This window comes from Castanea sativa, chromosome 8 (assembly GCF_040712315.1).
Source record: "Castanea sativa cultivar Marrone di Chiusa Pesio chromosome 8, ASM4071231v1".
Lineage (NCBI taxonomy): Eukaryota > Viridiplantae > Streptophyta > Magnoliopsida > Fagales > Fagaceae > Castanea > Castanea sativa.
In genome coordinates this window covers 40,846,316-40,868,894 of record NC_134020.1, presented here as the reverse complement: position 1 = coordinate 40,868,894, position 22,579 = coordinate 40,846,316, and the positions used below count along the sequence as shown (strand labels likewise).

Here is a 22,579-nt window from a genome sequence, read left to right as displayed (position 1 = left end):
AGTGTGATTCATCTAAGCTTGTCCTATCTAGTAAATAATTAGGGTAAGACTAAACCCCAAAATCATAGCAACAACTCAATGATTAAAACCATTGTATTAACCCCTCCAAAGCTCCAAAATATAGAACCCAAAAAACCCCTTTTTTTCCTATCCAAGAATAGGATAGAAAGCTTCCTCTTTTTTACTATCACACCAAAAAAACCTAGCAAAGTCCCATCCTCTTTTTCATTTACTCAGCAACTACAGCAACGATATAGTTTCATAAAAAAAAGTCTCTCAAATATAATACATTTAAGTTTCTTTGTTAAATTCAGCTATACATTTAAGAAATAATAATTAAGGATTCATTTATGAAAAATTTATCTAACTTTCTGCTAAAAATTTTGTACTAAAAATGTTAAATTATAATTACTTTGAAAAAATTTAAAAAATTGTACATAAAAAAGAAGAAGAATAAAATGGATAAAATGAAGAAGAAAACTCTAGATTCTCCTCCTCCATTTCAAAGTGGTAATATTCCCTCTAAAACAAACAAGAAAAATTATAAGAGCTCTGAAACTTGTGACATTTGTCTACGTGGCACTTCATGATTGGGGAATTACCACAGTAGGACTAGAACTTGGACTGTACAAGACCAAACCTCTTCTCTCCTTCTCACACACACTACTCCTACTACTACTACTACTACAACTCCAACAACACCCTCTCAGCATAACTGAGCATATCCCCATTCTCACAGAGTAGGTGAAAAGCAAAAACAAACCCAAATATTATTACTCATCAGCCCCAAAATTTCAACCACTATAGCTTTTCTCACTTCCTTCTCCACCTAATCTATACTCCCCCAAAAAAAAAACAAAAAAAAATCAAACATTTTTTTTTTTTTTACTTCCTGTTCTTCCTTCTGGGAAAAGCAAAATCAGTGAAAGATAGAGAATTTATAATATTATTTTATATATAAAATTGAAGTGAGAGAGAAGGTTTTATACTTGTTCAGTTTTGGTTGTTGGTGAGTCTTTATCAGGTATCGAAATCGCAAACCCTAGAAAGAAAGAAAAAAAAAAAGGTATTTAACTTACTTGCTCGCTCGCTCGCTTTCGCTTCAGATCGCGGCGATTCTCTGACTCGGCCGATCTGACTCAATGGAGTGGTTCGATTGCTTCGAGTGCTGAGTGAAGAATGTAGCTCCGGCGATAATCGGCGGCGAAAATGTCGGCTCCTGTAGCGGCTTTCGAGCGGCCCCGCCCTGGGCTTAATACGGTATTATGACCTTTTCCTGTTTGGTTACCGAAAAAATTTTTAGAATTGGAAGGAAAAGTTTAGGTTTTTTTAAAATTTTTTTTTAATCTCTTATTTAGAAAATCCGAAAATATGAAAATTGTAGGAAATGTATTTTACTTAAATTGGTTGTTTTCTGTGAGAAACTAAAGAAGAGAAAGTAATTGAAGATTGAAGTCCGAACAGGGTCCTTGTTAAATTAAATTGTTGATGTTAGGCTTAGTTAAGGTTGACGATTTAGCGTTTAATTGGATCCGTGTTAATGAAAAATTTTAAGAAATTTTGAAAGTTCGATGACTTTCTTCTTGCTAAATTTGATAATGTATTTTTGATATTGTGTTTATTAATGTAATATTGCTGTAGTATATTTATTTTTAATTGGATTGTATTGTTATTAACTGATTTTTATGGGACTGATGTGGATGATATGACTCGCGGGTCTTACAATGTTGGTGCGGAGAATTTTTAGGAATGAATGTTCAGTTTGAGGTTTCTAGTGTGGCACCAAGGGGCTTTTACTAGCTAGGATTGGTATTAGCTTCCCTAATAATATGTGAGAAAATTTGTTATGCTTCATACTAAAAATAGGTATCAAGATGTGATGAGCCTTATTGGGGGAAAAAAAAGTTGGGTCCAAAATCTGTGGTTTTCAATTAATTTGTCATTTGGACAAAATTAAAAAATAATAAAAACAATTTTTCATAAGAGAACTGCTAACATCTGTCTGTGATGTGTGGGTGTGTGTTTGCCTCTGTCTGTGTTCACTGTTCATGCACATACATAGGTGCGACCTCATCGTTTTTTTACCACTTGTTATGTCTTTTAGTGACTTGGGAAGGAAAATTAGGAAAATTTTCTAGTTAAAATTTAGAAAGTACAAGTAAATGAGGATTTAGAGAGGACTCCGGTGAATAAAAATTTGATGTTGTTGGATGTCAAAAAGTTATTTGGGTTTTTGTACACTTTGCTAGAATTTCAAAGTTACTTAGGTTATTGTTTTTGTTCACCATATCCCAATGGGTACTATACTGAGCTCTGATTATTAAATGCCTCACACATGTAGGCCATTCTTAATTCATTTGAAAAACCAAGTATGTCATTAAGCTCTCAAACTGTTTTCTGTAAGCTTTTAACATCGTTAACTGAACCTGTCCAACCCCAAACTATTTGGCTTATGTAGTAGGATATCTTTTGAAAAACAACTAACTTTTATGAGGGTTTTCCCTGCTTTTCAAATGGCGGTTAATTTAATAATTCCCTAAATCATTCTAGCTTAACTTTTAATTATTTGGATTTTATTGATGGGTTTGGTAATGCATGCTTTGTTAACTAATTAAATCATAATAGGTGCTCTAAGCATGTAAATTTTTTTTTCCATCCCCTTTGTAATGCTAAATTTAGCTTCATTCAGCACTAGGTATGCAGTGATTGTTCATGGTTTCTAACTCATCAGATATTTTGACAGGTTTTCAAGAGTGGCCCTCTTTTCATATCTTCAAAAGGTCGGTAAAGAAATTTTTTTTGCCTTTTCTTTCATTAATTTTATTTGTTCAGGTTCTCCAGCATTTATATTTGTTGTGATTGTTATCACATATACCTTTAATTACATGGCTTTTGTATGATAATGGAGTAGAAGTAATCATAAAGGATTATTAAATAAAAAAGTAATAGGGAAAAAGAAGCACATGGATTGAAAGTATTTTTATGATTATGGGGTAAAAGTATATTAGAGTTTTTTTTTTCCTAAAATATTTTTGATAGCTTTTGAAAAATTTGTTGTTTTCAGTAGTTGGAGCTTCGCTAATGAGCTCTAGCTCAAATTGTATTTCCTCTCTTCATAAGAACTAGGGGGAGGACAAGATCATGGATTCGAGACTCATTGGGTTCATTTGTAACTTGCTAGTAGAAAAAAGTAGTTTAAAGAAGGAATTAATTTTCTTTGTTGCTGCGTGGCTTGTGTGGAAAAAATAAAAATTAGAATATCTTTGATGTGTTGGAATCTACTATCTTAAGAAGAGGTTAGCATATCAGATTTACTAGACTGGTTCAAGATTGGGAGTTAGAATTGGTTGCATCCTTGATGGACCTTATATATTCTGGATCTTGGAGAAGGAATGGGGTGGATAAAATGTATTGGAAACTCTCTCCTAGGGTTGTTTTTGATGTTCGTTCTTATTATAGGGCCTCACAATCCCCAAACCTCAATTTGTTTCCATGGAAACCAAAAGTGCCTACAAATGGTTAGTTTCTTTATTTGGACAATGGCTTTGGGGAAAGTTTTAACCATTGATAAGTTAAGGAGGTGAAAGGTGGCAGTGGTGGATTGGTGTTGCATGTGTAAGAGGAACGGGGAGGCCACTGACCATTTCCTCCTACACTGCCCAGTAGCTCAAGAGTTGTGGAACATGGAGTGTTCACTATTTGAGGTTCTTTGGGTCATGCCGTGTAGTGTTGTGGAACGTGGTTTGCTTCCCTGTCAAATTTGGAGGTTTAGGGATCCTGAGGCCAGTTGTCTTTAACCAAGCTCTTTAAGGGAAGCTGCTTTGGCGTTATGCTACTGAGAGGGATTATCTTTTGAGAAAAGGTTGTGGGGGCTAAATATGGGGAAGGGGTCTTACAGGGTAACTGTGAGGAAGTATATTAGAGGGTGAGGGTGACTCTGTGGAAGTATATTAGAAGATGATGGAATATATTTTCAAACAATGTGAAATTCATTGTTGGGGATGGTAATCTTATTCAGGGGATCGAAATTGTATTCAGTTTTAGATGATGTGTGGTGTGGTGATGAACCTCTTAGAAATGTCCTCCCCGATTTTTATGATAGCTTACCAATTTTCCAAAAAACTTAATTAGTTAGGAAATGGTGAATATAACATAATAAATATTATAACACTCTTCCTTGTGTGGGCCCATACTTCCCCTTAATAAGTGGCCCAACACTTGAGATTTTTAAGTTCTTAAATGGGAGTTAGAGAGAAGACAGGTTTTGATTTTAGGACCAGCTACTCTAATAATACCATGATAGATTATTCTCCTAAAGTTTAAGTTGTTAAGAAATGGTGAATTTATTCATTTATTGTCTCCCATCAATGTTTAATCTTTCAATTAGTGTTGGGATTGTTTTGGACTATGAATTAGTCCTAAAAAATAACATTGTTTCACCCATTGGCTCCATCTTCTTATAAAATAGTTCATGTTAATGGTTTCTTTGTTGTTGCAGTTGGAGTTTTCCCATTGTATGAAGTTCTTTGTTCTTTTTACAGATAATTGTATATGCTCGTTATATTACTTTCACATAAAAGTTGTTTGGTATTGCTTATGCTATGCTTTATTGAACTTCTGCAGGAATAGGCTGGAAATCTTGGAAGAAGCGGTGGTTTATCCTCACACGCACTTCCCTAGTTTTCTTCAAAAGTGATCCTGTTAGTAGTAGTAGATGACCTCTCTCTCTCTTTCTGCTTTGAATTATGTTCATATGGTTTATTTACTTTACCAATTCTTAATTAATTTATTTTTAATTGTTCTAAATTATTGGAGGATGCTTCTAGCTGCAATTTGTTGCATGAGTATTTTATTTTTGGTGGATTGTGTATCCTTTTTGCATTACTAGGAATGCATTATTGGAAATGTTGTAAAGTGGCATATTTGGCATGAATTGCTGAATCCCATAAACACATCATCAAGTCCTGGAATGTAAGTTGTGCCCATAGCCATTCATTCAAAGGCATGTCTGCCTTTTATTTTTTTTTTTTTCCTGAATGAGTATCATAAATCTTAATTTTGATTTGAAAAACTACCATAAGCTTATACATGTTGCCAACCAGACAAAGGGAGACCTGCTCGACAGTTACCCTGATTTTCCCTCCCCCACAAAGGATATGTAGTAGGACCTCATTTAGTTAAACTGGCTGTAGAGGATCAAATCCATTTTTTAATGGCTGCAGTTTAATATTTTACCTATTGTCAAACCTTGCAAGGATCGCTGCTGTGCAGGATATGCATAAATAGTGATGGGGACCATCTCTCTCTTACCCTCTGGTGCCTGCTGCAAACAGAAGCCCCTTCTAGAAAGGAGGCACAATATGTTATTGCCTCTCCACTGGGTTCTGCAATGTAGATTGACTGCAAAGAAACACTGCACATCATTTTTAATGTCCTCTTATGTTTTCTCTTTCATCTTTGCTGCCAACTTTGAGACTTATTTTTAGATTAAGAGATTCACACCTATATATATCGTTCAAAGCTTTAGTCCTTTAAAGCTTAGAATATGCCCAGACCTATGTTTTCTGAGCTCCTCAAGAGAAGATGCAGTATTCTACTTTGTCAATGGTTGTTGAAACTCAATTTTTTCCCTGCCAAAAGGGATCCCTCTGCAGCTTTAAATTGTGGTATCAACATCAGTCCTCCAATTACCAACGCTCTGGCTGTTGAGTTGCATATATTCTTCCATTACTGGTTACAACCCTCTTTCTGGGCAATCAAATTTGGTTTTCCTTCATGATATAAGGAACCCCTTTCACCCCCCTCTCAGCTTTCACATTGGGAACATCATTTGTTGGTATGGATTTCTTATTTAATTCCTGGATAATCCAATAGTTATTTTTGGGAGGCACTCTGCAAAGCATTATTAAACTAATTTTCTAACTTGTTGTGAGAAGGGATTTAGAAATGTAGTTTAAGTTAAGAACGAGAGTTAGCATAAAGTGTGACTTTATCTAACTGCTTTCCATCCCTTCATATATGATAAAAGGTGAGGACCAAATATAAAGCTGAACAGTGAGGAGATCTTCCTGTCTCTTCTCTCATTGCATGCAAAGAAATTAAAAACTTTATGCTCTTTTTTTTTTTTCTGTCTTTTTTAAATGCTAGTCTTTATTAGTGGTTAGTGCTGCTAGTTTTGTCCTTTGCTTTACTTGTTATCCTTCTTAACAAACCTTGATTGTGAAAGATGTTAAAATTTGGTTTCGTTATCCACTTAATGAACAGAACATAATGGGTAATGAGAGATGATTTGTTAGGCAATAAAATTGTGTTTAGTTATATGGTGTTTCCAGCTTTTTATACACAATTTATGGGACAGTAATAATTTTAAATAAGTTAATTGAAACAAATGCTTTTTTTTTTTTTGTCTTTTAGACTGCACTTCCGCAAAGAGGTGGTGAAGTAAATCTGACTTTGGGAGGCATTGACTTAAACAATTCTGGGAGGTATGCATGATCACTGCTATTATTTTTGTAGAAGTATTATCAACCATGTAGCTTATAGATGTAACTGTTTGCCTTGCAGCGTTGTTGTTAGGGAAGATAAAAAATTGTTGACTGTATTGTTTCCAGATGGGCGTGATGGGCGAGCCTTTACTCTAAAGGTGCTTCATTTACTAGTTTATTATCACTGCTAGTTTCTTCCATAGTGGAAGGAAAATATTTTTGTATCATTACGTCTCACATTCCTGTAAAAATGTTCATTTTCCAAATGCCAGGCTGAGACATCTGAGGATTTGTATGAGTGGAAGACAGCCCTAGAGCACGCCCTTGCACAAGCACCAAGTGCTGCCCTTATTGTTAATGGGATTTTTCGGGGTGACACTAATGATTCAATTGATGGGTCCTTCAATCAATGTTTGTACTTTTTATTAGAAATCTTCATCCTAATATCAGTTAATCTTCTTTGAGTTTTGTGTTTGTGCACATGTTTATTGTGCGTGTGTGCACATAGTTTAATATTACAAGATTCATGTATTTCATCCAGGGAGGGATAAGCGTCCGGTTAAATCCTTGGTTGTTGGAAGACCAATTTTGCTTGCACTAGAAGATATTGATGGAGGTCCATCCTTTCTTGAAAAAGCTCTTCGATTTCTTGAGAAGTACGGTAAGTTGTGATATCAATTGTCTGTTTGTTTCTTTTTTTTAAGTTACTCTACACCAAATGCTTTTTTTCTATGTTGTAAACTTAAGCCTTTTCTATTTTTATTATTCATAAACAATTTTTTTTTGTTAGGCACCTGTCTATGTTATTTCTCTCCCCGGATCCGATTGATCTCATTCCCTTTTCAAGTTTTATGTGTGTGTGAAGCACAGGTGTGGCTTTAGGGCTGCCACACCCGCACCCGACACGCTGTGTAGCTGTCGATATGCCGATTTGCAAGTCCTCTTTTTTTTTTTTTTTTGTTGGATTCGGGCTGATTCAGCCCGATTCCGACGGAAACGAGCGCTGAAACAGGTTGCCACCATGTCGCTGGCCGCCTTTCTTCTGCTTCATGTGGCCTTGTGAGAGAAAAAAGAAAAAAAAGAAAAAGAGAAGGAAGAAGAAGATGAGAAGACACAAAGAAATGGTTAGAACTTAGAAGAGGGTAGGAAGAATAAAGGTTCAGATGAGAAGTTAGGACAAAAGAATATAAATTAAGTAGGTGAGAAAGTCAATTGTTTCACACGGGTGGGCTTGGAAAAGGAGTAAAGGAACATTCTTGGAAGGTGGTTCTTTGTTTACAATTACCAAAAATATTGGTTTTATTAAAAGCAGATCATAAATAATTGTTTTTTCATAATAAACTCTACCCCTTCATTTTGAAATTTTTTATATAAAAAAATATTAGATTCATTATAGAAAAATAATTTAATAATTTATTAAAAACATATCCCACTGCACCTGCACCTTATTTATTCAAAAATTGCTAAATTGCCGCACCCGCACCCAAACCCGAATCCGCACTTGTGCTTCTTAGGGGTGTGTGTGTGTGTGTGTGTTAATTATTTTGTTTCAATTCAAATGACACCCATGCTAGTTGAACTAGCTAGATGTCACATCTTTTTGGTTGCATTGCTGGTACGTATGTCAGGTTGCCTGTTAATGATTTGTGTAAAAAAAAAAAAAAGGCATAGGAAAATGGCATTTGAATGACTCATGACTTGATTTTTAGTTTTCCTAAAACTGCATCTATCTATAAATAATAAGTAGTTTGGATATGTGAAAAATGAAATCTGGCTGATTAATATATGTTAGAAAGTATAATTCTTTTTCATGTCATTGAAGACCAAATCAAGATATTGATTGCCAGAGAAAATAATAGGATTGGTTAATAAATCAAGGGATTGAAGCAATCAATGTGCAATTCAAATGGTCATTGACTTTTGTTTGTAATCTCCATTATAAATATGGATTCTGTTGTAATGTAAGCGTATGAGATAATGTAACCTTTTGGACTCTTGCAACATGGATCTAGGCCACAAGGCTGAACCATGTAAATCATCATGTATTCTCTATTCTCTTTTCTCTCACTCCATCACAAATTTCTACAGTATACTTACCCCTGAAAAAACAAATTCTTGTTGTTTGAAGTGAATGCCAGCTGGATGATACTACATGACCGACTGAGCTACCACAAACAAACATTAGCAAAGGGTTACCCATGTTACTTTGCAACTTTGATGTTCGTGAATTTAGTTTATCTTGAGTATCATCAGTGCAAAGTGTTACATAGAACCATAGTGGAAAAGCAAATTTGGAAATTCAATTAAGGAGAGAAATTAAAATGCAAAGAAAATGTCTTCCTCCTGATCCAACACTTTCTGCTTATTGACCTTGTTTTATTCAACAGGAACTAATGTTGAAGGTATTTTACGACAGTCTGCAGACGTTGAGGAGGTAGACCACAGGGTTCAAGAGTATGAACAAGGTAGCTTTTCTGCTCTAGCAATTACTAAAAGTAGGAAAAAATTATAGATATTATTTTAGTTTTGTTGAATGTGTAGTTTGTTTTGAGTCTATGTTAACTGGTTATACACATACCTTTCTAATTGAGGTTATTCCCTTCCTGATGATCTTATTGTTTTTAGGCAAGACTGAATTTGCTCCTGATGAGGATGCTCATGTTGTTGGAGACTGCGTTAAGGTAATTGCTGACTACTCAATGCCCTTCATGGCCATTAAAGTTTAGAGTTCAATATTCATTGAAACTGTTCAATCTGCAGCATATCCTTCGGGAGTTACCCTCTTCTCCGGTTCCAGCATCCTGCTGCACTGCATTGCTGGAGGCTTACAGTAAGTTCAACTATTATTATTATTTTGTGTCCTTACTATTATATTTTTTCAGAAGGGATGGTTCATGGTTGTAATGATATGTCATTATTTTGTTGTGAAGTCTGTAGTATTTATTTGGGAGATGGTTGTAAAGCAGATTGTAGTCATTAGACTCTTTACTTTAGGTGTGAAAAAAAAAACAAATGAATCAATCATGCAAAAAGGATGATAGTTTAGGAAGCAAGTTGACAAAAGCTAAAGACTTACATCATTAATATATTCAGAGGTCTTTTGTGTGAGTCTCTTGGGTTATGCCAAAGTTGATGTCTTAGATGTTTTACTGTTGGCAAGGAAATTCCATTATCATAGAGGCACTAAGATATGGAAGGTAAATTCGATTGCCATAGCAGTGCTAAAATATGGAAGGTGGTCCTGTTATGTGTTATGTGGGCAATCTGGTGTGAGCATGATGACAAAGCGTTTGAAGGGGTTGAGCATCCTGTCACCAAACAATACTGTGCTGAGATGTTTGTTTGAATGGAAGACAAACCTTGGCAGTATTCCTTCTTGTCATTTTCTTAATTTTATAGAGACTTTGAACTTGAGTTTGTAATCCTCCTGGTGTAGTTTGGTACACAATTATTGCTACTCTTTTTCTTAATAAATTTATTTTACTCAGAAAAAGAAGCTATAGCTCTTATTTTTATTTTATATTTTTGTACTGCCTGCATAAAAGACTAAAGATATGTGTTAATCAAAGGCAAAGTTGCTTTTTAGCATTTGGGATTCTTTCTTATGCTTTTCTTGAGAATGCTATGTTGGAGACTGGATCCTTCCATAGTGCTAGTTGCTCTGTTTCATTGGCTCTAATTGAACGTGGGTTTCCACTTTCCAGCCAGGTTGTATGTCGATATAAATTGATTACGTATAAATAAAGACGCATCTTGGATCATTGACTGAACTTGATGTTTATGCCTCGGAGGAAACAATTCCTATTTATACTACTGTTTGTGATGCAGTATACCAGTTCTAGGGTTAGGTTTCTCTTTTGTATGGAATAGTAAAGTTCTTTATGTTCTGTCAACAGGATTTTGGAACTGGTACACATATATTAAAGAAAGACTATGGATTATGTTCAGATGTTTGGTTTAAATGATTTTCTGTTTTTCAATATATTTTTGTTTTCTAATAAAATTTGGGTGCATAGAATTATCAGCTTATATTTTTATAGTGGATTTGATTGTACACTTATACTTAAAGGGTTAATGCTGTTGCTTTGCTTTTCCTACTATATAAGAAATTGATCGGAAAGAAGTTCGGATAAATGCAATGCGCACAGCAATATTGGAGACATTTCCTGAACCAAACAGGCGCTTATTACAGAGGTAATCGCTTTCTCTCTTTTACATGATGTCTATTTTGAGTGTCTGTAAGGCATATAGCCCCACCCCTGCCAGTGTTGTATCAACTTGACCATCAAAGTGTGAAGATTATGGGTAATATGGTGCCCTGTATAGCTTCTTATCGTGGGAGCAAATTTGAGCTTAGTTGTGCTTTTTTGGGGATCAAATAAAGGAATGCTTATTTTTCTTTATAGCACTTTTCCAAAGATAAGGAAATTTGAAGCATATCCTAGGTCGTCTCTGTCAGCTTTTGGCAATAGAATGGATCTTTCTCTTATTTAAATTTCCTTAGAACTCCCCCACAAGACCGTCTGACTGTGTCCATATTGATCTCTGTTCCATAACACTTGAATTCAACTAACAAACAGAAATTAAGTTATAACAATAATATCCTGGAAGGTTCCATTAAACTTCAAATATTTCTCAAGAGAGGCTGCCAAACCAAACTGGCTGGGATTAATTGGAGGAAGTTGGGGTATTATTGGACATTAAAGCTGTAAAGGAAAATGCACTGTATCTTCTCTAGATTTGTATATATCAACCCATCTATGTCCTCAGGGATGTACAAATTTCTTGCTTCCTGGGTGATAAAAAAAATTCTAACACTGAAGGCAAATCAGAACCAGTATGAAATAAATTCAAAATTTCAATGTTGTAATGGGAGTAGACTGAAACCAACTTGCTTATCTCAGTGGGAAGATCACTCTCCTTTGTGAGCTAAAAATGGAAAAGGATACAATCTACAAATTTTCTGCCTTTTGCTGACTAAGCAAATTTGAGGACAAACAGCACTGATATCCATTTGTTTGAGCATATGTCCTATATTTAAATCTTTAAGGAAAATTCTTTGAGAACTTGGATTTGTTGGATTTGGGATGAACTGTAGACCCAGACATACTGGGTTCGATCCCCACTAGGAGTTCCTCTAGATTACTTGATACATGGTTCTGGCAGGTGTGGTCATGTATCCACGGTTTACTCCGTAGGGGTGAGTCCAGAGGACCCTGCCTTGGTGAGGTTCCACATCATAAAAAAAGAGATAAGAAAAAAAAAAAATCTGATGATTGGATAAGTGAAAAATGTGTCCAAGGCTGGCAATCACAAATTCCTTTGTTAATGAATATAAGAATGAAGGACCTTTTTTTTTACAGAGACCTTTTCTTTTGTTAATAACTACATGAATATATGAAAGGACCTAAAGCTACAAAATTATGAGAAGGGCTGAAGTATTTTCTAAATGATTAAATTCACAATTTTCTAACAATTTCCGAGAGCTTAAATTTTTGGGACAATTAGATATTTATAATGGAATTAGAGTAGAAAATCCTGGGTTCGATCATTTTTTCTACCTCCCATATATAATGTTAATAATCTCATATTTTGGGCATTACTTATTAAGGGGTAGTTTAGGCATGCATGTGAGGAGGAGTATTAGAATTATGGTTTAATGATTAAAGTCACCATTTTCTAATAGTTTAAGTTTTTGGGATAATTCTATCGTTTAGCTTTAAAAAAAAAAGTTTTTGGGACAATTGGTAATTTATCAAAAGTGATAGAAATCAGTGCAAATATATTTTGTGACAACTGTATTATCGTAAGAAGAATATTGGCTATGTAAAGAAGGATTGTTCATCGTTCCCTTTAGAGATAGTTTGGAAAGGGCATCTAAGCTTCTTCCACACAGGCCTTATTTAACAGAAATTTCTTAATTATAAGCTTGGAGTTGCTATTTTAAGAAATCCAATAAAGATTATGTTCTAATTATTTATGTGCTCTACCTTCTAATTAATTCTGAGATAGGCCTAGTATGCATAAACTATTCGAGCATTGTCTTCTTGAGACAATCTCTATTTTATTGGCAAAGATAAATAAGCATTTTGTAAAAACTGATGCTTACATTTCATTAATTGCATGTGGAGTGATGGGCTTTAATAGAAGTTGTTTACTTTGGGTGTACCCTAATCGTATGCTCTAGTAAAATTAAAACAACAGATGCATCTGTGCTTGGTGGCATTCGTGTTTGTCAGTATTGTAAGGTAAATATGATTAAAATATGCATATTTTGTGAATGAAGACTGAAGATGCTAGGGATTCTTCAGTGAAGCTTGTTGCAGGACTATATTTTCTTATTTTGAATGTAGTTACTAACTTCATGACATTTTTCCACAGAATTCTGAAGATGATGCATACTATCTCTTCTCATGCTCATGAGAACCGGATGACTCCATCAGCTGTTGCTGCTTGCATGGCGCCTTTGCTTCTACGCCCTCTATTAGCTGGCGAGTGTGAGTTGGAGGATGACTTTGATATGAATGGTGATAGTTCGGCCCAACTTCTTGCTGCTGCAAATGCTGCTAATAATGCTCAAGCAATTATTACAACTCTCTTGGAGGAGTATGAGAATATTTTTGATGTAAGATACTTTTCATCCAGCAGCCTTCTGATTAAAAGGGTAGAGTTTAAACTGCTTTCTGTGTTTTACCTTTTTCAAAGGTAAAAATTTGGTTTGTGGTTATCATTATTGCAGATTATGTTACATGGACTCGGCAATGTAGCCTAAGTCTCTATTTGGATACAGATGAAAATTATAAATTATTTCACTATTCAGCTCATTTTTGCTACTATTCATGGGCTCCACTGCACTTTTTGGTACTATTCGTGGGTCACACTGTACTATTTCAGTTATCTTTTACCTTTATCTACAGTACTTTTAGTAATAAGTTTTTCAGTTTTAGCAAAATAAGCGGTATCCAAACAGACCCTAACAAGTTATTGATGTCACAATAATGTGTTAGAGTCCTCCTCCCTTCCCTCTTAGTTTTTAGATCTTTTTGCCAGACAGAGTGTTGTCGCAACTCGGGTACCTCAATTTAGACTGCTCAGCCCATGTAACACGCTAGGATGAAGGCCTGATTCTGATTTTACTTTCAAATTTATGTTTGACTTTGTTGTTGTTGGACTCTCAAGCAAGTGCTCTATTGTAACATAATTAAATGGTAATGTGTAGCTACCGTGATCTGTTGTTTCAGGAAGAAAATCTTAACAGATGCTCCATTTCAGCTGATTCTCGGATTGAAAACAGTGGGACTGAAGATTCAACTGATGATGAAAATCTAGATATGAAAGACAATGGATACCATGATGCAGAAAATGAAGTTGATCCAGAAACAGATGATGATCCGGAACGTGTGCACAGTGGAAAATTGAGTGAAAGTAGTGGTTCTGCTGGGAGTGATCTTTATGATTATAAGGTGTTTCTCTCTCTCTCTCTCTCTCTCTCTCTCTCTCTCTCTCTCTCTCTCTCTCTACTGCCACACATGCAGGCAACGCTCATGAGAGAAGCCCAGATTTTTGAATATGTTTATGCATATAGATATTTGCTTCACTTATCAAAAAAAAAAAAATATAGATATTTGCTTTATTCGTGCATGCATTTGTATATACACGTAGAGACATCTAACGAACATTTGATTGCAATCTTGTGTTCTGTTTTGTCTTCAATGGTCTTACCATTGCTGCTTCAAGTTTAAGATAGTAGATATGTCAAATTATGTTTATCTTGTCCTACATGATGTGTTGTAAATGTTATCTTTTGCTTCCAGATGCTGATCTTGGTTTTAATGTTGATGCTTTTGATCTAAATTAGCTATCTTGTTGACTGTTAAGTGAGCTCTCATAAAAGCCTTAAATATTGGCTATCTATCTTAGTTCCCTTTTGAAGATGAAAATACTGAACTTTTTAACAAATATTATAGCTTCGATACAATTATGTGTTAAATTATGGTGGGAAAGGTTCATTGTAATAGGCATCTCCCAGAGTTTTTCTATTGATGAAAGCATCAAAAGTTTGATAATCCTATTTGAATTGAAAGTTGTCTCCTTGTTGATGTGCCTGGAAAAGAAATTAAATCTCACCATTCTAGACATCTGATTTAGTTCTAAGTTAAGCTACTTTTTTTTATGAAGTGATGTTGTCATTTGGGCGTGTGGAAGGTTATAAGGTGTAACCTGTCATAGTACATGTACACATGCGTGTTAGCCACACACGCTCGTGTATACATATGTAAGATTTTTTTTTATTATGGTAGACCACATTTGTTGATGTTTGCTTTCATTCTGTTTGCTTAACAGGCCTTTGTGGGTGACGATTCAGATGTTGGATCCCCTAGTAAAAAGAATCATGCTTTGGCTGAGAGTTCAAATTTATGTGTTGATCATCAACAGATAAGGGATCCTAATGGTCAACTGTCTGAGGAACAAGGCAAGCAGAAGAATGTAAGTGATAACTCCATTAATGAGATTAACACTCCAAGTGTCTCACCTGCTGGAGAGTCTTACCGATCAATGGGAGAGATCCTGTCCTCAATGGATACAGCACATCCTTTGCCCATGCCTGCTTTTGAATCAGGTGCTGGAAAGCCAGTGGGTAAAGTTACAGGGTCCAATGTTAATGCAAAGCGATCATCATTCTGGGGACGGAGCAATGTGAGTTGCCATATGCTTTGTTTTAATAATCATGAGATGTTCTAGTCTACTTTCTACAGATTTGTATCTTCAAGTGCAATGCTAGGAATCTGAATGTCTTATTGATTGTTATGCAGGCCAGAAAGACACCCTCAATGGAATCAGTTGATTCTTCTGGAGAAGAAGAGTAAGATACTTATAATATGCATTAGCACATTGCTTAATCCATGTTGGTCAATGTTTTTTTTTTGTTGAGAAACCATGTAGGTCAGTGTTGAACCTTTATTATTATTATTTCTCTCTCTCTCTCTCTCACACACACACACATGCATAGTCTCACGCACACAGTCTCACTTATGTGATGAGAATGACACTATGGTCAATAACAGTGTGTTATTAGGGAAACATAGACACTGCACATTTTATGGTTTTAACTTTTTAACTTGATTTTTCTTTCATCAGAACCTTTAAACCTTGGGAATACACTGTTTTGGGATTTGGTTGCTACTAGGGAAAAATAGATAATCATTGGCTTCTAGTTTTAATTTGGGCATCTATAAATGCTTGAATGTCATATATATACCCTTTTATATTTTAAAAGTATTTTTGCACGGACTTGTTTTTTTTTTTTTTTAGAAAGCTTTGGCAACTGTACATAAAAAGCTCTTTGTTTAATGTGATTTGCTCAATACAGGTAATCCCATTTGTGTAAAAAATTAATTTGGTGTATTGTTTGTAGGCTTGCTATTCAGAGGCTTGAGATTGCCAAAAATGACTTGCAACACAGAATTGCAAAGGAGGTAACATTGCTTTTGCTGAAACCATTGTATTCTAAATCATAATTGATTTTTTTACTAACAGGATTAATTATCAATATCCACAGGCTAGAGGAAACGCAATTTTACAAGCAAGCTTGGAGAGAAGAAAGCAAGCTTTGCATGAGCGGCGCCTGGCACTTGAACAAGATGTATTTCCTCCTTGCCCGTTAAATATTCACATATTATTTATAAAATAAAACAAGAAGTATTCCAAATATTATGTCAGGATTTGTTGTCTTGATGTTGAATATATTCTTGCTCTTTGGTACGTATGCGATAAACACTGATATTCTTCCTTATATGTTCCTGTTATCTTCTGTATAACCATCTTATTATGCTCAACTTTTTGACAGAAAGCTCCTAAAGTAATTTCACGGTATTCATTACTTAATCCATGCACCGACACTTGTGCGTTAATGCAAGTTTTAATTTAGAATAAACAGGCAATGTAGATGAAAGCCCATACCTACTACCTGTATAATTCTCATGCTTTTTGATTATTCTTGGGTTCACTCTTCCATTTGACTTTTGACACTAGGAATGTTAAAGAGTGCGAGGTCTGTGTGTTTGTGGTAAAGGAGTGTGTGCTACAATCTTTCTAGACATTTTGAATGTGATGGGTTCCTGTCGTGTTATATTTACCTCATTTGATGGTCATTTGAGAATACCTTCTAAGTTATAATCCTCAAAATGTGTTGAGACGACTGTGCATTTAATCTTAGATACAATTGAACTACAAGAACTTTACTTTTTAAAAGAAGCATATTATTGACTGTAATTTTATCAGGCTCAACATTCTGGCATATTGGCATGATAGATGCTAGTGCATTTTGCACAAATTTCTAGAATTTTGTTATTGTATTACGCCTTGGATCTGAGTTCTTCTAGAACAGGTAAAGGGTGGTGCAAAGTTAAGATATTGGAGATTTGTGATAGATAAGTTATCTGTTAATACATTAGTGTTTGAATCTGTTACAATTTAAGCATCTGGCTTATTTTTCAGTTTGAGTTTCCTTAGTATTCCTTTGAAGAAAAGTAATTTTAGCATCAATGTATGACATAAGTAACTATTATTTTTATTTTTTGCATGTTTTTGATACACATGCACTTATATGTTGAAGCCATATTGACCTTGCCTGCTTTCATGTGGAGCATATTTAATACCATAGATTAATTGCACCATCTACTTCGTTTGTGTCTTCTGACTTTTAAATGACTATAGGTTTCAAGATTGCAAGAGCAGTTGCAAGCTGAAAGAGACCTTAGAGCTGCACTTGAAGTCGGTTTGAGCATGTCTTCTGGACAATTTTCCAGTTCACGTGGCATGGATTCGAAGGTTTGTATTGATCTCAAGGTAGTTTTCTTTTCCCTTTCATGTCAAATGCTTGTATAACACATGCTTATGACTTCAAACTAATGTGAAGACAAGGGCTGAGCTAGAGGAGATTGCACTTGCCGAAGCAGATGTGGCCAGGTTGAAGCAGAAAGTTGCAGAACTCCACCATCAACTTAATCAACAGAGACAGCATCACTATGGTTCCCTCTCTGATGCATGTGACCGTTATCAAAATGTCCAAAACCATAATTCCCAACAGTGAGTTTTAGAAAACATGTTATCTTTTTTCTATGGTCAGCTTATGGTGTTAAGTTATAAGTAGTTGCATGCCTTGTTTTTACTCTAGGCCGTAGGGGCTGTTTCTCAAGCTTACTGGTTTGAGTTTTCAATTTGCCTTATATCTTGGCATATATATACCCATGTTATAAGTTGCGCACCAAGGGACCTTTTTTTCTGGCATCATGAAGGTTGATTGCGATCCACATGTGATCTAATTCTATCTAATGTCAACTCTTAATCTGTCAATGCCATTGTAGCAATATGTGTTTTTATGTATGCTTAAGTGCACTGACACGGCCTTTTCAAAAAAAAAAAAAGTGTACTGACACGGAGACAGGAAACACATATGATATGGTACGGGTGTCAATGGGCTCTTGCTCAAATTGCACCTCCTCCTCTTGTAAAAGCAAGATGGTGGGCAAGGTTGTGGGTTCAAGACCCACTCGGTGCGTGTATGTAACTTAACAATGGAAAGAAATATGTGATATGGTACAGATATGGCAATATGTTAATTCTCAAAAATTTGGTATATGACACAACATGAAAGCCTTGATCAGTGATTATATAAATAAATATTCTTAAATTCATACTATGCTAACTTTTAGTTTAAAAACAACAGATGCTGAATGGTGTAAAATATCTCTAAATAATAAAACCAATTAAGAAGCCGTTAGTTTCATAGAGAGAGGGAGAGAAGAAAAAGAAAGTTAAAGACGTATCCCTTTGCATCCAAGAGTACCCATATCAGATTTTGCTGTTCGATATGGCTATGGCTGTTAGTTTAGTTTGACGTATCTGTGCTTGTAGGTTTATATTCGTGTGTATGTTTTTGATAGAGTGATGCTGGAGCAACATAGTGCATGATGAAAATTAAGGATGTTAATACTATTTTAGTTTAATATGGAAATTGCTGCAATATTCTATTCGAAATTTTGTTAACTTACATTCTAGTTTGACCAAATAAGCGTATTTACTGCAGGAGATTTCTTCAGCAAGATTTTGATACAACCCTTGCTTATTGTAATCAAGAAAGGAAACAAAGGACCGAGGTATGTTCTATAAATTTTCAGCATTTTGTCTATATCTCAAATGAGATGAGCATATATGTGGTAGAATTTTGTAAAGTATTGAGGTGCTAATCTTTCCAGTTCATTTATCATCGTCCTATTATTTAATTTCCATTTTCTGTCACTCTTTCAAATCTGTTTAAACTTTCTCTTTCTTTGTTCTTTTGTTGTTTTCTTCCTCATGGTCCTTGGTTATTGGTGTAATTTTGCCTGATACCAAATCAGAAATGGTGGCATCACACTTGTAAACAATTTCACTATTCCTGTTGCTTTCATGGACTCCCTCCCAGTGCAGGGTGAAAGAAAGGGGGTGGGGGATCCCCGCTTGGTGGGCCTAGATGCTATCCTCCTTCACATGAGTGGACATTGAACTTTAGCTTGGTTAACAAATGATATCGCTGTTCTCATCTGAGACCAGTAATTTATGAAGCTTAAGAGGCTAGTAATGAGTACCTGAGCATTAACTAGAATTAGCTACTATAGTTGACTTGGCAAACATCTGGGCCAAGGCTGCTTATCTTTCCTTCATTTATTACATTCAGTTCTTTATGAATTGCTTAATGCTTAACTTCTCTCTCCATAGATATTGGGGGATGAATGATGCAGGGCAAAACCAATATGGATGCAACTATAAAATTGAAGAACAAAAAAAATGAAAAGGTAACCTAGGAATCAACACCTAGGTTTTCTTGAAGTCAGTACCAAGCAAGAGAGAACCATCTTGTGTTGGATGGAGTCGGTATTTGACCATTGGGAAATTTTCTAGAAATTTTATCAATCAAGTAAACAGTCTCCATTGGAGTACAATAGTCAATAGTTTGCTTGAATATACTTTTATGACTAAATCCTAATTGACTTAGAAAGGTCTAATTATTGCATTACAAAGATATCCTTGACTCTAGGAAATTAAATAAAATTTCAATTAACCTAATTGACCAAAAGCCTAAAATAAACAGCAATTGATTTCTAAAATTAAACAAAACTAAATTGAAATGAGAATAGGATGGTCATTTACTTATTAAAAAAAAAGAATGAGAATAGGATGCTCATTAGCCTCAGTCTGCCACTGATGGGGCTACCTCTCTATATCCATGAGTTTGTGTTTTTATCCTTCTGGTATTGGGGTAGGGGTATTTGTTCCTCAGCTAGCTATATATGAAATGGGAAAATCTTGATGCAGAACTCCTAGACCACATTCTGGAGGTAGTCATTATCTGCATTAATTCTGTTTAGCTGATTGGCTGTTGTAGTGCTGTATGTTTCAATTTAAAAATGCGGAAACCAGATTATACATAGGAATGGATTGCCTCACCCAAGCCATCTGGGTGCAGCACATTGATCCTCTTTTTTCCATCGTCTGTTAAATTGATTATAACAGTTGAAAAGAAAATTTGCTAGTTGATCACTACTGTTTGCATCCTTTTTAATCTCTCTCAATTGCCTTTTGAATTTCTACATAATGCATGTTCATATAATGTTGTCCCTTTTAATATCCTGTTTGACCTTTTGCCTCATTTATTTTTTCAAAACTCTTGTTTCAAAGAATGTACATCTTCAATTAACCCATATGCCACAGGAGAGTTTGTTGGGCACAGACTGGAGGAGTATTAAAGGACAAGCATTAGCACCTGGCAGCAGTATCAAGCAGCCTTCTCGAAAGCAATTTATAGATTCAACAAGCCTGAGTGATTCTAAAAGTACAGAGGCTTCGACAAGTATGTCAATGGATGAGCTTTGTGCTGTTGATTCTGCCTCCGTGCCCTCCACTTCCAGAGTAGCAGAGGCAAGACAACACATTCTTACTGTGAATCAATGGCACTTCTATAGCAAAATATTTTGACACATGTTTTGGACTTTTTCTGATAATTAAAGTCTTTCAAATATTTTATTTATTTGATTTGACACCTGAATTTACCTTATCAAATCCAATGATTTGCAAATCATTACAAAGACCCTGATCCCTTTAAAAAAAAAAAATAATAGCATTCTATATGTTGAAATTATTATCAATTTTTAGTTCATAGTATTCACTTAATTTATATCTGCCTTCCCAATTATTGTCTAGATATTGACCATGCAACCTGGTTCCAGGTGATAGAGTATCCAAGACATCCATCTGCAGCATCGTCTACATTAGTAGAATTAACGTCTCGTCTTGATTTCTTCAAGGAAAGGCGTTCTCAGCTTATGGAACAGCTCCACAACCTTGATTTGAACTACGGCACAACATCTTCTCAAGACTTTGTCTATAGACCGTCATCCCCGCCATGGAATTGACTGACTGGAGATGATGCTTCATTGAATGTGTTGGGAAGAAGTTTGCCTTACTTCTTAATGTTGTATATCCTTTGACACCGTCGCGTATATCTGTAGCCTCTGTAATCCAATGTAGTTTGTTTAATATTATTCTCTTTTTCATATTTAAAGTTTCCTTTTTCCCCTTCTCCACATTTGTTAGAGAATGTGATTGGATTTTGGATGAGAAAGTCTTTTTTCTTTTGTTCCTTGGGTTCTTTATTTTATTTTGGTTTTTGGTTATAAACAATGTAAGTAGAGTAAGTATTTTATCTTGTTAATAGTAGGTGGTGGATGTATGTTATTGAACAAACATATTTATAGTGAACAATAGTACTTGAGAAATTTTTACATAAACGTGCATTGCTGAATTACTGCTATGTAACAGACCTTCAAGGCAATTTTAATTATATCTTCTACTTAAATTCTGATACCTGACCTTGCCTTTTTAATATCTGCTACTTCTCGGGGTTTGATCTTTGTTTACTAGTTTATATGGTTATTTAAGTCCACATTCTTTGGGAAAGCAAGCATCTTAGAAGCAATCTCTGAAAGATCAAGTTACAAGTGCTGCAGTGCAGTGAAAATTTATGAAGGGCCTCAAACTATCAAATAAAAAAAGGGAAAGCAAAAACTTCTGATAAACTTTACTAACTTCATTAGGATATTCACAAGGCACTTGACTAACTTTACATGAAAATTAACAAGAAGTATGTCTGTTAAGTATCTTTTCTAAGTTCAAAATAGTGTCTCTGAAATCTATTTTCAAACAACTCAAAACTGGAACAGGCACCTAAATAAGTTTACTTTATTTATATATGTTAAGAAATAATTACTAATTAAATTATCATAATGTTATTGGCTCAACCACCATTGGGACTCCAATTAGATTAGAAAAGAGAGAACCATTTTTTTTTTCAAACTTCTACATTCTCTATATGCTGGGATGCCTTGCTAAACAATGTACTTCCACTCGTGTTTACATTGAAGATGCTCTAATTTTTAAAAGCGCCAAGAGATTTATTTCTCCATCTATGATGTGCCCCACCTTTGAGAGGTTTAGCTCGGTTGCAACTCAAGGCTTTTATTGTTGTAGTGAGAGTCCCTCCATCACAATGTCTTGCACCTTGATATCCCAAGTTGTTAGGATTTTAGTAAGGATTTGGACTATGGATTGGCCTGGAAACATTGTAGTTCGATTGACACTTCTTAGTATTTTTAACGAAGACATTCAAAATTCAAATGCTTTTCTCTCTTTATAACTATCGAATTCATATAATAATAAAAATTACAGATTTGGAGTTTGAAATTATTGTAATAAATGTGATGGCATGTGTTGAATTGGACATCTAAAGTGCACTAGGTCAAACTAGGGGTCAAGTTTAGCTAAATTGAATATTAAACACGAGTTGAATTCGACCTCATCACCAAGTTAGTTTGATAAATAAATTAATATAAATAAGTTATTCTCGAACTAAGATCAAGTTTTATAATTATTTCGTTTAATTTATAGTCTTAATATTAGACTATATAATAAACTATTACAATGGTCTTTAATTTTTTTGGGCTAGAATGTACATGAGATTTAACTTTTACGTAACAGTTTCCTAACCTAAAAATGTG

The 22,579-nt window shown here is 34.9% G+C and overlaps 1 protein-coding gene across 4 annotated transcripts; it reads left to right on the top strand.

Annotated features, from left to right (window-relative positions):
• The first annotated feature begins 873 nt into the window (after positions 1–873).
• On the top strand, positions 874–21,313 carry LOC142606810 (rho GTPase-activating protein 7). Of its 4 annotated transcripts, XM_075778149.1 has the most exons (23): positions 883–1,024; positions 1,107–1,260; positions 2,744–2,780; positions 4,624–4,700; positions 6,415–6,485; positions 6,565–6,643; positions 6,758–6,896; positions 7,027–7,146; positions 8,873–8,950; positions 9,111–9,166; positions 9,246–9,315; positions 10,592–10,679; positions 12,867–13,110; positions 13,727–13,948; positions 14,829–15,182; positions 15,299–15,348; positions 15,901–15,961; positions 16,045–16,128; positions 17,202–17,333; positions 17,404–17,573; positions 18,574–18,643; positions 20,238–20,444; positions 20,753–21,313. In XM_075778149.1, exons 2-23 carry the CDS (start codon positions 1,210–1,212, stop codon positions 20,936–20,938), a joined length of 2,646 nt encoding a protein of 881 aa, XP_075634264.1. In that variant the 5' UTR covers positions 883–1,024; positions 1,107–1,209; the 3' UTR covers positions 20,939–21,313. The 4 variants fall into 4 exon arrangements, with proteins under 4 accessions (XP_075634265.1, XP_075634263.1, XP_075634266.1 ...); XM_075778150.1 differs by having other exon boundaries at positions 874–1,260; positions 17,202–17,315; XM_075778148.1 differs by having other exon boundaries at positions 874–1,260.
• Positions 21,314–22,579: the final 1,266 nt, after the last annotated feature.

What these genes read in the sequence shown, in the direction of transcription:
- LOC142606810 (XM_075778148.1), top strand. Translation starts at nt 1,210, where the DNA reads ATGTCGGCTCCTGTAGCGGCTTTCGAGCGGCCCCGCCCTGGGCTTAAT. An exon ending in GATTCTTCTGGAGAAGAAGA is followed by an intron (nt 15,349 to 15,900) that starts GTAAGATACTTA and finishes TATTGTTTGTAG; the next exon opens with GCTTGCTATTCAGAGGCTTG. An exon ending in GCCTGGCACTTGAACAAGAT is followed by an intron (nt 16,129 to 17,201) that starts GTATTTCCTCCT and finishes AAATGACTATAG; the next exon opens with GTTTCAAGATTGCAAGAGCA.